A 15,078-nucleotide genomic window follows, 5' to 3' on the forward strand; every position below is an offset into this window, starting at 1 on the left:
CGGTAATCGCTATATACCCCCATGGCCAAAAGGCCCATAGGAACGCATTGCAAATACCGAATCGGGAATTTCCGAATCGGTAAAATCCGAATCGGTAAAATCCGATTCGGTAAATACCGAATCGGTGAATGCCGATTCGGCAAGCTAGTCAAACTGAAACCAGAGACAACAGCCAATGAGGTGGATCCACCCTCCCCCACCCTAGCAGGGAGTGGCTACCCAGGCAGGTGCAGCTCATTAAGAACTTTCTGGAGAGGCAGCCTGAGCTGAGCATTCACAGTGAGCAGCAGTGGAAGCAGGATCCAGAGCACTGTGAAAGATGGCTAGCAGCAGTGAGAGCCAGAAGGCTGTGCAGAAGAGGAAACCTAAATTCAGCACCATGGAGCTGCAAGTGTTGGTGGAGGAGGTGGTGAGGGTACACAGGCAGCTGTTTGGGAGGCTGTCCCTCACTGTACCTGAGAGCACAAAGAGGAGGCTGTGGACCGATATTGGGGAGAAAGTAAACTCTGTTGGAGTTACCCCCAGGAGCCTTGATGACCTCAAAAAGAGGTTCTATGATATCCGCAACCTAACAAAGCGGAAACTGGCAGAGCTGCAGAGGCAAGCTGGACTTACTGGTGGAGGCAGGAACTCGGCGCCACCCCTCACTGAGCTGGAGGAACTAGTGGCGACTACCATCGAGAGGGAGAGTGTGGTTGGAGTTGGGAACCTGGATAGCTCAGCAAGAGCTACAGCTAAAGGTAAGAAGCATGCGCATCATGACACACCCTACCAGACACCTCCCCTTTAGACACAATGCACAGCCAAACCCCAGCCCAGTACTGCTACCAACAGACAAGAGAAATGCATCATGGTAAATGTAGTCAGCAGAAGTAGGCAAAAATGCCAGTGCAGAAGCATAATTAAAAGAACAGTGGAACTGAATCAAAGTATTTGAAATGATATGTGCAATGCTTTAATTGTAGTGACTGTAATACATCAGCACTCAATTCACAAATGCTTCTTTATACCTAGGGGCACCATCAGGCGGAGGAGCAGGAGCAACTGAGGCACCAGCACCAGCAACATCTTCCAGTGCGGTGGCAGGGCCAAGCACTAGTCAAGCAGCCCTGGAGGAGGAGGAGGATGAGAACACCAGTGCCCAGGGAAATGAGGAAGACCTTGGACATTCCTTCACATTTCTACACTCCCCCCGAATATCTGGCACGCCCCCATTGCTGTTCTCCCCAGAGAACTCACCAACACCGAGCCACCCTGCACCTGCCACATCTCCTGCCAGGAGTATTGTTGTAGCTCCATTGAACCCTATCGAGGGAGCAGCGGGACAGGCCCCAGCTACCAACACAGTTACACCTGTGGCACCCCAGCCCACACAGCAGGGCAGCAGCAATCCCCGGAGGCGTACAACATCCAGCACTGCACTTCCAGCACGGGAGGGCAGCGTCTTTCAAAGGCTGGAGGGCAGCATGGTAAAGATACAGCGGATGCAGGCGAAATCCATCTTGGCCTGCCAGCGCCAGCTGCGGCAGCATAACCTGCAAATGGGAGAGATGGCGCAGGGCTTTAAGACATTTGTAGAAAGCAATAAGGAAATTGCTACAGGTCTTGGCCGTATGACCACAGCCATCACGCAGCTATGTACAAAACTGGACGAGCACGAGCACTCACGCCGCAGGGATGCCCGCATGCACAATAGGTCAATAAACCGCCTTGCTGCTGCTACAGCACAGCTATGCCAACGTGGGGCAAATATGGAGGCCAGCCTGACCCAGAACACCGCAGAGGTCACCAGGGGCATGGCCCGCATTACGACCGCCATGGAGGCACTTATAATTTCAAACACTGTGGTCAATCCAGCCCTGGGCCTGGGCGAGGCTGGGGACAGCAGCAGCCGCAGCAGCCCGGCCAGCGCAGTGTCAAAGCCGCGCCGGAGCACCAGGCGCTCTGCTGAAGCTGCTGGACATGCAGAAGGGGGAGAGGCACATCCCAGTGGGGCTGCTAAGCGCAGCAAAAAATAAGCTTGCCAGGGCGGGTGAGGCAACCCGGACAATTGACATTGAACCACTTTTTGTTAACATTTTCTTTTGTTGCACATCAGTGCAGTAACGGTGTTGCAACATTATTAAAAATTTCATTTCCTTACAACCATTGACCTGTCTGTGCATCTGTATTCACTCAGAAATAGTTTTCTGTAATCTCCTCACGTCTGTATCTGCCATCACTTGGCGTAGACACCCCAGCAGGTTGTGTTTGTGGCACAGCAACGTCATCGTCATGGTCCTCATAGTCTGACAACTCCACCTCAGTGCCCTTCTTCACCGCAAGGTTGTGCAACATTGCACAGACAGCTATGATCTTGCAGCAGGTGATGGGGGTATACTGCCTTGCACCTCCACTCTTGTGCAAGCATCTGAATCTGCTTTTCCAGATGCCAAAGGTCCGTTCAACTACATTCCTTGTGCTTTTGTGGGACCGGTTATACCTCCTTTGGCTGGGTGTAGAGGGGTTGAGGTAGGGGGTGAGTATGAATGAGCGGAGGGCATATGCACTGTCGCCTAGAAGGAAAAGGGGTAACATTACTCACATGCATACATGTATTTCACTTAGCTACTTTGTGTTATGGGGGTCTGATGATGTGTCTCACCTAGGAGGTATCCTTCACCAAATTCGCCAGCCGTCAGCCGTGCATAGATGCCGCTCTGTTGAAAAATGTAGGAGTCGTGGGTACTCCCTGGGAATTTTGCGACCAGGTCTGTGATGGTGCACTTCGCATTGCAGATCACCTGAACATTGATGGTGTGCGTAGACTTCCTATTGCGGTATATGTATTCTGTGTCAGCAGGGGGGCAAATCGGAATGTGCGTGCCATCTATGCAGCCAATGATTTGGGGAAATTGTGCCATCTGGTAAAAGTCAGCTTTTGTTTGTACCAGTTCCGCGTGGGTTGCAGGGAAAGAGATGTATTGGTCCATCCTCTGTATCATGGCGTCAAGGAATTTGTGGAAAATCCTTGACAGGCTGCTCTGGGTCACCCCTCCTACCGCAGCTACTCCACTTTGATAGCTGCCAGACGCAAGCAGGTGTAGGCTGCATAGCACCTGCACGTGCGCTGGGATGGCGTGTGCCCTTGGTGTGGGGTGGTCCAACAGTGGTTTGAGGTCCCTGATGAGCTCCAGAATGGTGTCTGAGTCCAGCCTGTACCTCTGTAGGATCTCTGCCTCTGTGAGCATGAACAGGGTGATCCTCTGTCTGTAGACCTGTTCCTCTCTTTGCCATTCCCTCTCTCCTTCCTGCTGTAGCCGTAGCCGCCTTGCAATGACATAAAAAGCAGCCATCCTGCAAGTTGCAATGCATTTTGGGTCTATTTTTATAGGTTGAAGTTGGTTACCACCTGATTGTAATCCATGGTAAATACCGATTTTGAAATACCGATTTTGAGCCAAAATCGGTATTTCTATGCTTCCCTACATCTCTCTCTCTGTCCGAATCGGAGATTTGCCGAATCGGTAACTCTACCGAATCTGTAGGTTATCCGATTCGGCATTTTTCCGATTCGCTGTCTCTACCGATTCGATACATGGACCAAATCGGTTTTTTTTTCCGAATCGGTGTCACTACCGATTCGGTACATATACCGATTCAGTATTTTTAACGAATCGGTATGTTACCGAATCGTTCTCTGTCCGATTCGGGGTATTTCCGAATCGGATTATTTCCGATTCTGTAGCCATTCCGATTCGGTATATATACCGATTTGGACGATTTTCATTGCCCTACATCTCGATGGCTGTATACCGATCGGTAAGGGCCGAAAATCGGTATTTTCGGCCGTTACCGATCGGTAACGGCCTACCTACATCGGGCCCATAGTTACCTGAGTTAACTATAACTTACACCCCCGCAATGCCCTAGTTATGACCTCACATATTCACGTTGCTGTCTCTCGGGCGTACGGCTGCAAACGACTCTGCTATAAAAACTTGGTATTTTGAAAAATATTGCTTCATAATTAAAACCTCAGTTGTGACCATCTAAGTAACGAAAACACTAACCATAGGAAAGGACTGTGAAAAGACGAGGAAAATAAGAAACATTTCGGTGAAGATAAGAGCAGCAAATATCTGGAAAAGTGAAGCTGTACTAAGAATAAGTTCGAGGAAAGACTGCTACTTTAAAAATTGTTGTATTAAAAGAAACCTGTTGAGGACATCAGCTGTAAATTATCGGAACAAGTACAGCCGTTTCGAAAATAAGTATACGTAAAGATTGCTACAATAAGAAACTGCTGCACTGGATACCCCATACCCACCTGACAAGAAGAAAGTGATGCTGTTGAGGTCCTGAAGAAGGTGGTACAAAACCCACCGAAACGCGCGTAGACCTGGCGTGGATTCCCACATAACATTCTGTGGTCTTCACTTAGACAGAGTGATTCTCTGCTAAAACCTTATGTACAGAAAAGAGTGTTTGGACGAGGAATGAATGAGTGGTACATGTATGTATGAATAAGTGGTATGAATGATGATATCAGGGTGGTTTTTACTTTATTTATTGTTTGTGTATAGAAATTTGAAATGTTGAAAAATGGACTAAGAAAAATATAATGAATTTATAAGAAAAAAAATTCCAAAAAAAAGTAAGAATAATTTTTAAAAAGGTTTTTGACATATATCCTAAAAAATGAAATAAAGTTTGGAAAAATATACCAAAAATAAAAAGTGTTACTGGCATATCTTGAAGGACATAATACATTGATATGAACTATGTTATAATGAAAAAAAGTATGATGGCCATGAGGGAAACTTCCTTTTTTGTATGTATACTTTCCTCTCTTCTCCCTGGCTCCAAATAAATTAAGAGGGGGTCCCCAAATGTATGTTTTATGACCTCACATATTACATCACTCATAACATGGTCAGTGACATCACTGATGACATCTTAAATGACATCATTGATGACATCATCAAGTGAGTGTAAGTGTTTTTAAGTGTTTACGGGTGTTAAACCTATATACTAACCTGCATGAGTAGCTGTACGGGTGAGTGTGCAGCTATGTGACTGCTGTACCGGTGAGTGACTGGTTGTATGAGTGGCTGTATGGGTGAGTGAATGGTTGTGTGAGTGGCTGTACAAGTGAGTGGGTCAGTGTGCGCGTACCTCTATTGAGGAGTGAGTGGGTATGGAGTGCTGGTATGTGTCTGTGAATGGGTATGTGGCTGGTTGTATGGCTGTGTGAGTGGGCATATGAGTAGTTATTTGGGCATGTGAGTGAGTTTGTTAGTGGTTCTGTGGATGATGTCACCAGTGGTGTCATTTCAGATGTCATCAGAAAAGTCACTGACCATGTCATGCATAATGTTGTATGTGAGGTCATAAGCAGTGCATTGTGAGGGCGTAAGTTATAGTTAGCTTGGGTAACTATAACTGCTGAATTTCACTGGTTTTGTACGAGTGACCCTAACTATAACATCCCTGTAACATTTGTTTTTTTTCACTTAATTCTTTTGTTTTTTTTATTTCTATTTCCTAACTGTTTCCTCCCTGTAACCTTTATTTTTTAGTGAATTTCAAAGGTATTTCAAATTCAATTTCTAAAGTATTATGTCCCTCTAATGTTTAGTTTTTTCAGTTAATTTGTAGTGTTTGTTTATAATACTGATTTACTATTTATTAAGACTTAATTTACTGTTTCTTGTACTGTAGGCATTCTTTTTTATAAACAGGATGTGTGAGTCTCTAAGTGGGTCTGTGAGTGGGTTTCTGAGTCTCTGCGTGAGTGAGTGTGTGAGTGGGTGCACAAGTGGGTCTGTGAGTGGGTGCATGAGTCTCTGAGTGGGCCTTTGAGTGGGTGAATACGTCTCTGAGTGGGTCTGTGAGTGGGTACATGAGACTGAGTGGACCTGCGAGTGGAAGCATGAGTGTCTGAGTGGGCATGTGAGTGTCTGAATAGGTTTGTGAATGGATGTGTGAGTGTTTGAGTGGGTCTGTGAGTGGGCATGTGTTGCAAGGTAGAATGTTATGTGGTATGGCTGGGGGGGCCTTCCCATGCAATATTCTCAAAATACACAGTCATTCATACTCAGAGGAACATGTGTGAAGCATTTTACAGTGGCAACATTGATAACAAGTGACACGACTCAAAAGAAACCTTGACACCAATGTATAAAATGAGACTATTTTTTATATAAATATTGACACCAAAATGAACTTAGTATCTTACATACAACTGGAGTTGTGGATTTTTAAAGTGCTCAAAAATAGACGTAGTGAATCTATCAAACTGATCTCATTGACGTCAATAGGGGAAAACACAAGTGACACTCGGCCACTTGGAGGGTGAGTTCAAACAAACCCTCATATATATACGGTCATGCTGGTCCCTATACCAAGTTCAAACAGTCATTTCTTCATTACCTTGCCCAGCCCAGCGAGACCGGGTGCAGAGGTGGCTTGGCTGTCCTTGGTACTGAGCGTTATCTGCTGGAGCTGTCAAACTTCCAGCACTTGACAAAACCACACTTGGAGATTTAGTTCCTCTCTGCCCATTGAGAGTTGAGGCCTTGGGGTTCTAGGACCCAGGTTCAACTGCTGGATTTCTTCTACCTTGCTCAGCAGCTCTGGGTGCAGATGTAGCTGGCATACTGTCAATCACCGGGCCAGGTCACGCCAAATATGCTTTACCCCATACTCCACTCTAACTTCAGGATGGAGAACACAGCAGGGGGGTCGTTCCTGACAGCAGTAGCTGTCATTGTGAGCGGCTCTTGGTCTGGAGATGTCACTCAAGGGGTCGATCACCCAACAAATGAATCCACAGTTACTCCGGTGGCTGAAGGGCGGCAGGAGTTAGCAGATCCCAGTGCACTATCAGAGTCGAAAACCAGCATCTAGCAGTCTAAAATGGGCAAAAAGTGAAGGGCATCTGCAATGAAACCTAGTTTACAACATGACCTCTTCCCAGCCAACTCGCCCAGTTGACTCAACGCACCCCTGGGACAGTGTACCTGGCTTGTTAAGTGAGGAAGCAGGAAGGAAACTGGCTATTTTATCGCAGGGCCTACTCCGTCTCATATCCTCTCTGCAAGGTCACTCCCTCTGGGAGGCCGACCCACCTCAACAGTGACAGCACCCATTTTAAAACTAACCTTTGTTATACATGTTTTATTTTCCTTTTCCCCTTTTACCTTGGATAGTGAGGTGTCGACCTCACTTATCCCTATCTTAGCTGAGGCGGCACCTAGCTTACCCAATGAGGTTACCCAACACTTGAGTAACCCCACCATGACCAGCAGGGTCAGGGGGTCTAAGTTGCATTTGGCTATAGGGTCTGCCTGCCTGCCATGCCAAGGAGAGTGCAGCCATGAAGCCAAGCACCCAGCAGAGGGTACTGACAGCTGTCAGTATCTAAAAACCAAACCTTGAGCTCTTCACTGACAAAGGGCTGAGCTGCCTCAGGGGCCACTGTGGGTTCTTGGAACCTCTCTTGCTGTTCTGAATGGCGGATAACCACACCTTGTGGCAGGCACCCTTCTTCCACTCTCCCTTATGTCAGAGCAGGGATAATACCCTTTTTCTGCACAGCTGCCTGACTGTCCAGGACTTCTTCAGGAACAGGCAAAGCCTCACTAGTCATCCAAACAACAATGACCGGGTCCTCTTAGGCAACTTTATATATGTTCAAACGTGTACATCGTATTGCAATTTTACAATTATTTCCCCTTTCTTATATGCAATTGGGGTAGAGAGTACAACGTTTATTTGCCAACTTAAAAAACCTCCATCCCAACTGAGACAGTCTGAATGAATGAACCAAACAATAGTGTGTAACTACTGTGAAACAAGTGTGTAAAGGCGAGATGACCCCTCACGGGCAAACCACCTCCGGGTACCTGATCAGTACTCACCAGATAAGCCCTATTCTCATCATTGGCGGTCATCAAGCCCAAAATAAATGTGTCCAACAAAAAATTATAAGTGCAGTGAAAAAGTGAAAAACAAACAAATTCTCAAAATGTGTAATTAAAAAGCATAGGTATGCACGTAACTATCACTTTTATTCTTTAACTTCGTGCAACCTATCAGGTTAAAAAGCGAGGTTGGCTGCTAAGCATGCATCCCAAAACCACAAGCCAACATGTTTCAGTGCCTTATCAACTTTTTAGGCAATTTCTTCAGAGCTGCAATTTTCTTGCCACTGTATCAATGCTCAACACACCATTCATCAAGACCTTACTCAGCCATGGTGTCTCCTACTGCCCGTAAGGATTAGTGTACAATACAGGCAAAACCCCTCCACTTTTGGCCATGTCTGAACTGGGGTGGTGTGGACTGCAAAAAAACGATGGATTTAGGCCCAGATCTCTGTACTGGGGTGAATGTAGGACATTGTTCTGCATTCTGTCCATCAACGGTAGTTTTTGCGGCAGTAAAAACAAAGCCTGTTTTCCAGAAACTTTTTAAGTCATGTGTCCCCCAGCCTCTGCTCGTCAGAGTTGGAGAGGGGTTTACTCCACCTTTTTAACGTTCTCTGGTCCTGAGGGAGTCTGTTTGGTGGGCTTACCACCTTCCTCCTTTAACTTTTGTGGGCCTAATCTTCCCACCCCCTTGTTTGGAGTCACCTCCCTGGGTCTTCATGGGTACTCTTGATCTTACCCACTTACCTGCTTTCTTCCTCAAATCGGTTGGGAAGTCAAATCAGAATCTACCAGATGCTGTTTCAATAACTCTGTGGTACAGTTACTCAAAATGTGCTCCTTCATAATCAAACTATACAGCCCACCATAAGTATTCACTTTATTAACTACAATCAACCCATCCAGTGCTTTGACTGAGGAGGCAAAATGGTCCCAACAGGTCTGATCCTGTCTTTTCTGGGACTCTTTGAACTTCACTCTGTACTCCTCTTGTGGCGAGTCCAAACCCCTCAATAATTGTCTCCTTCATGTCTGAATTGGACTCCGCCACATTTAACTCTGCTCTTCACTGAGAATAACTCCCAAAGTAGAGAGCCCCAGTGTTGGTGACCTACCTTCCTCGTGCTGCAAGCTCTCTCATAAACTACAAACCACTTGGTTATGTCATCTCCATTACTAAACCTAGGGACAATCCCTTTGGGGATCTTAGAGTCAAAAGACTCCTCTTTACCTTTGTTGCTGCCACCATCCTTGGGGACTAGGCCCCATCTAACCCTCTTTTCCTCCAGGGCTACTTTCCTCTCTTCCAGTTCCACTCTTTTCTCCTTCAAGGAGAGTTTATCAAGCTGGTCATGGAGGTTTCCTATCTTCCTACCAACGGAGTGGATTCTAGAGTGACCTCTGTCACTTTCCACTGTTGTAGGAGGCCTAGAGAAGCTCTGTGATTCAGGATCATCAAGGTCTTCTCCCTCATTAACTTGGGTGTGACCAGCTCCTTATCTTCTTCTGATGTCTGACCAACAGAGGAGTTGTCACCTCTATCAAGATGTTCTACCTCATAGTCTCTGAGGCCCTGTTCGAGGTCCTCTCTCTTAGTGGCTTCTCTAAAGCTAATGCCTCTAAGTTTGCATTATGCCCCCAGATCATCGATCTTCAGGATTGAGAGAATGGACTGATCTAGGCTCAGGACATGCTCCATTATGTAGTACTTGTTTTATAAAGTTAGGGGCTAAAAATACTAAGAACTATTTTACCTTTTACCCTAACTTTGCTCAAACACTTTTTAAACGTTTAATGCAATTAGAAAAGGGATGCAACACAAGGTCCTTGCAATTACTAATAAATCTAGAGGCAGATTCACAAGCCCCTTGTGCCACTTTTGCGTCACTTTTAACATAGGAAAAGTGACGCAAGAGTGGCGCAAGGGGCTTATAAATCTGTCCCCTGGTATTTAGAAAACTCTTAAAAAAATCTTTACTTTATGTCTAAAAACAATTTAAGGATTTGTTTGTGCCATGCAAAAACAACTTTATGTCAGGTGGTACAAATGAAATGCAGGTTCCTACTGCTGAAACACCAATGTTGGAAGGTAGAATGTTATGTGGTGTGGCTGGGGGGCCTAACCATGCAATATTCTTACAATATACAGAGATGGACCTTGAATTCACCCTTAGCAGTCATAGCTCAGTCCGGGGGGGAGGAGGGGGGGTGGCACAGAGCAGTCAGGGATACTCAGAGGAACATGTGTTAAGCATTTCACAGTACCAACATTGATAATAAGTAAGTGACATGACTCAAAAAAAAACCTGACACTAATTTAAAGAAATAGACTATATTTTTATATAATATTGACACCAAAATTAACTTTGTATCATAGATACAACTGGAGTTGTGGATTTTTAAAGTGTACAAAAATAGATGCAGTAAATCTGTTAAACTGGCCCCATTGAATTCAATGGGGTAAAACACAGGTGACACTCTGTCACTTGCAGTGTGAGTTCAAATGAACCCTTTTGTGTAGTAGGTCATGCGTGCCCCTTGAACCAAGTTCTAATAGTCGTTACTTCGTTACCTGACCCAGGGAGCCCAGGTGTAGAGGTGACTTGGCTAACCTTGGTGCTGAATGGGACCCGCAGGAGCTGTATAATGTGCAGCACTGGACAAAACCACACTTGAAGATGGAGTTCCTCTTTACACATGAAGAATATAGGCCTTTGGGGTCCTAGGACCCAGGTTCAACAGCTGGATTTCTTCTACCTTGCTTGGTGGCTCCGGGTACAGAGGTAGCTGTTAGCTGTCAATCACTGGGGCAAGTTGCACCAAAGATGCTTTACCACACACTTGATGACTCCAACTGCAGGATGTAGGAACACAGCAGCAGGGTTGTTGCCGAAGTTAGTCGTTGTGAGAGGTTCTTGGGCTGGAGATGTCACTCAAGGGGTCAAACACCCAATTGGCAATCACCGAGCCTTGACTGCTGCAAATGGAGTCCACGGTTACTTCGGCGGTTGAAGGGTGAGAGGAGTGGAGTAGTAGCTTGAAACTTGGTGAAAGCTAGACTACATTTCCAGGTTTTGTAGGACACCAACTGTCTTTGGGCTCACTCTCGACAGGCCCAACGGGTCGCAATTCTTGTCACGCAGTACGTCGATTTTCCTGCAGCTTGTAGGTGACTGCTCCCACCAATCCAAGGAAGTCTGCTTCGGTTTTTGGCATCCGCTGGAGTTCCTCTTTCTGGGAGCAAAGATCTTTTGCCAATGACACACGTCAAAAACATGGTTCCAGTATATAGTCTCTTCAGGGCACTTAAGTGCCCTTTGTTTGTGCTGTGGTAGAGTCCAATGTCCTGTTGTCGGCGACAGCATCTTCTTTGTGCCTCTTCTCGGATTCAAAGTCAGAAATGTGAATCTGGTGCTAGGGGAGCCCCTTAAATCCTAGTAGGTGTACATCACCTCTCTACCCAGAGTCATCTAATTTAGGGACTTCTAACATGGCAGAATACTTCCTTGGCTGTACTGACTTCCTAGCCCACCCTAAAGGAATGGCTAGCCTTTTGTAGGTGCACGCCTTCTGAATAACTAATTTTCCCACCTGTCATGCTGGACAGGGTGGAAAGGGCTTCGTCCTCGAGTGGGGTACATGGAATTACACATCAAGTTTGGTGAAAGCCTTTGTGGCTTACAGCCTTGATGACTATAAACAGTAGCCATCCTGGGAGGTAGGAAGTGTGATCTCCATTCTGCCCAGGCCTTTGAGTCCATCCAGCAGAAGTGCTAGCACATCCTACCTTGTCGTGGAGGCAAACTGCTCAGGGAAGCCCACCAATGCAATTGGTCATTGTATCCTAAGGGGGCACCCACTCAGGGTAGCACCCCTGTGCATGCCAGCTCACCCTTGACACAAGCATTTTGTTGGGGGTGAGAAAGCACAGCGTTTGACACCAAACATGACACAATTTGGTCTTTCCATGATGGAGCTGGCTATCTCAAATTCTCTCGGTAGCCAGCTCATATTACTCTACAGACCACCTACCACAATCAGAAAAACATTGATTTACAGGATAACTATACAGATATATATGTATAAACATATATACCCACACCTTTGATATAATTCACAATCTTAAGAGTGATTTACTTATATTAAGGCTGTGGTGTACCTCTGCAGCACATGATGTGTGCAGAGTCCCTCTCGAGCAGACAGGCTGCTCATGCAGGGCTGAAATGGCAAACCTGCAGACACACTTTTACTTGGTTCACACAGGGTAACACAATACAGTGCTGCAGCCCAGGTGCCTCCTTTCCCCCCCTTGCCCTGGGTACCACTTGGACCATACACTAGGGGCTTAAAAGGGGGAAAAGTACCTTGCCAATTGCGTGTACCAATTCACATCACTTTTAGGGGAAAGACGGCGGGCACTATGGCCTGGTTAGCAGGTCCCAGTGCACTATCAAAGTCAAAAAGCAGCATCTGGCTGTCTAAAATGGAGCAAAAATTGGGGGAGGGGCATTTGAAAACAAGCCCACTTTCCAACAGTGTGTGAGTGTCTGAGTTGGTCTCTGAGTGATACATGAGTTTCTGAGTGGCTGTGTGGGTGGGTGCATGAGTCTCTAAGTGGGCCTGTGAGTTGATGCATGAGTCTCTGAGTGGGTCCAGGAGTGCATGCATCAATGTCTGAGTGGGTCTGTGACTAGGTGGAGAGTGTCTCAGTGTGTCTCTTAGTGGGAGCATTGGTCCCTGAGTGGGTTTATAACTGGAAACATGACTCTGTGTGGGTCTGTGAGTGGGCACATGAGTCTGAGTGGGTGTGTAAGTGGGTGCATAAGTCTCTAAGTGGGTCTGTAAGTGGATGCATAAGCGTCTTACTGGGTCTCTGATTGGGTGCATGGATCTCAGTGTGGTTCTGTAACTGGGTGCATGAGTCTCTGAGTGGGTCTGTGAGTGGGCTTGTGAGTCTGAGTGAGCCTATGAGTGAGTATGAGAGTCTCAGAATGGGTGGGTAAGAGGGTGCAGGAGTCTCTAAGGGGGTCTGTGAGTGGGTGCATGTGACTGAGTGATTGTGTGAGTAGATACATGAGTGTCTACGTGTGTGTGTGAGTGGGTGCATGAGTCTCTGAGGGGGTCTGTGAGTGGGTGTGTGAGTCTCTGAGTGGTTCTATGAGTGGGTGCATGAGTGTCTGAGTGGTTCTGTGATTGGGTGCATGAGTGTCTGAGCGGTCCTGTGAGTGAGTGTTTCAGTCTCTGAGTGGGTCTGCAAGTGGGTTCATGAGTCTGTGAGTGACTCTATGAATGGTGCATGAGTCTCTGAGTGGGTCTGTGAGTGGGTGCATGAGTCCCTGAGTGGATCTGTGAATGGGTGCATGAGTCTCTGACTGAGCATATGCATCTCTGAGTGGTGTGTGACTCAATGTGTGGGTCTCTCAGTAGTACTGTTAGTTGGTATGTAAGTCTCTGAATGGACTGCATAGGTCTCTAAGTGGATCTTTGAGTGGGTGTGTATCTGAGTGAGTGTGTGAGTGGGTACTTGAGTCTCTGTGAATCAGTGCATGAGTGCCTGAGTTGGCCTGTTAGTTGGTGCATGAGTGTCTGAATGGGTCTGAGAGTGGGTGCATGAGTCTCTGAGTAGTTGTGTGAGTGGGTACATGAGTGTCTGAGTGGGTCTGTGAGTAGGTGCATGAGTGTCTGAGTGGGTCTGCGAGTGGGTGCAAGAGCCTCTGAGTGAGTCTGTGAGTGGGTGCAAGTGGGTCTGTGAGTGGCTGTGTGACAGTGTGATTGCATCTGTGAGTGAATGGATTAGTGTCTGGATCAGTCTGTGAATGTGTTTTTTTATTTGGTGACATTCGCAAAATTGTCGTTAGGATGCACAGGGATGTGCTGACCATCGCAACGCGTTCGTGAATATCACACATGGAAAAATGGTTTTCAACATGTTTTACACATAAAGGGTTCCTCAAACACCCCTATATTCCAGCCAAGGGTTCAGGGTAGCTCTATCCTGACCCGGTGTGTTATTTTGAATAAATATATAGAGCTCTTGGGAAAGTGTCCTGTTACATAAAATGGCTGCAGCAACTATCTGCTCAGGTTGCGGCCAACCAATCATGGCATTCCTGTTGGCGAGTGCATTTGCAATTCATTTCTAAACTTGCGAACTGTTCGCGCCTCTAGATACCCAAATTAGTTTTCTATTATATATCTCAAAAACTGCTGAACAGATTTCCACCAAATAACAAAAAGGGCTCTTTCTGGACTGAGAGCTACCTTTCTGCTAAATTTAGTGTATTTCCATCCAGCGATTTGAGCTGTAGTTTTGTCTAAAATCTCTATAGGATTTAACATGAGGAAAACGCATTTTAGGACCCCCCTTTTTCTCTGCCCCTGCTTGACAAATCACCCTGAAACTTTCATCACCACAGCTAAACTGAGCTGTCTACTAATCTTGAAAAATGTATGAAGATTTGTCAAACTGCACCAAAGGTATTTGTCAAAACAAAAAACGATTTTCGTATGGAAACTAGGACCTAACCATAACTACCTACTGGCAACCCTCAGTAGGAAATATTTCTAGCTATTACTACCCCTGCTCTGAGAGCACAGTGGGTGTACCCTCTGCCTGATCTCTTAGCTTAGCCTGGGTCCCCTTACCTGGATAACTGAACCAAAGAATCGGCCTGATGTGGAATTGGCACTCCCTTTCCACAGGATGGAAGATCAGCGTAAGCAGAGCTGCATGTCTATCACAGCACTTATTCCAGGACCGTTGTGGCAGGAATGCCCCTCTGACCCGTAAAGGGACAGTGCACTGTTTATATAATAAAAACACTGTATTAAGGGTCCAGCTATGATGCAATTATGTGTCAAGATGTTAGAAGCTGTCTCCAAACTGGCAACGCAAGCACTAGGATATCTTGTTCTGTTCTTAGTCTTGAACAAAGTGTACAGATTAAATAGCAGGAAAGACTTCCTAAAACTAAGCAACATGTACAGCACATGTACAGCGTCTTCTTAGAAATAAAGCATGCACAAATATTATAACTGAAACAAAGTCTGCTAAAACATGTAAAATATAAAACTGAAGCGGAGAACCAAAGTGGGTACAAAAGGGCCTTACTACATGTCGTATAGAAAAACAGTGAAAAGGGGGATGCTTTTTCCTCCCTTCCTC

At 46.1% G+C, this 15,078-nt stretch overlaps 2 protein-coding genes across 2 annotated transcripts in view; both read left to right on the forward strand.

Annotated features, from left to right (window-relative positions):
* SLC22A3 (solute carrier family 22 member 3) overlaps window positions 1-15,078 on the forward strand; it is an 821,636-nt gene that overhangs the window by 569,946 nt on the left and 236,612 nt on the right. The window lies entirely within an intron of this gene.
* Window positions 320-2,018, forward strand: LOC147708749 (uncharacterized). The gene is made up of 2 exons (XM_086927389.1): window positions 320-740; window positions 1,015-2,018. Exons 1-2 carry the CDS (start codon window positions 320-322, stop codon window positions 2,016-2,018), a joined length of 1,425 nt encoding a protein of 474 aa, XP_086783515.1.

Source organism: Lissotriton vulgaris, chromosome 6 (genome assembly GCF_964263255.1).
Source record: "Lissotriton vulgaris chromosome 6, aLisVul1.2, whole genome shotgun sequence".
Lineage (NCBI taxonomy): Eukaryota > Metazoa > Chordata > Amphibia > Caudata > Salamandridae > Lissotriton > Lissotriton vulgaris.

What these genes read in the sequence shown, in the direction of transcription:
- LOC147708749 (XM_086927389.1), top strand. Translation starts at nt 320, where the DNA reads ATGGCTAGCAGCAGTGAGAGCCAGAAGGCTGTGCAGAAGAGGAAACCT. An exon ending in AGCAAGAGCTACAGCTAAAG is followed by an intron (nt 741 to 1,014) that starts GTAAGAAGCATG and finishes CTTTATACCTAG; the next exon opens with GGGCACCATCAGGCGGAGGA.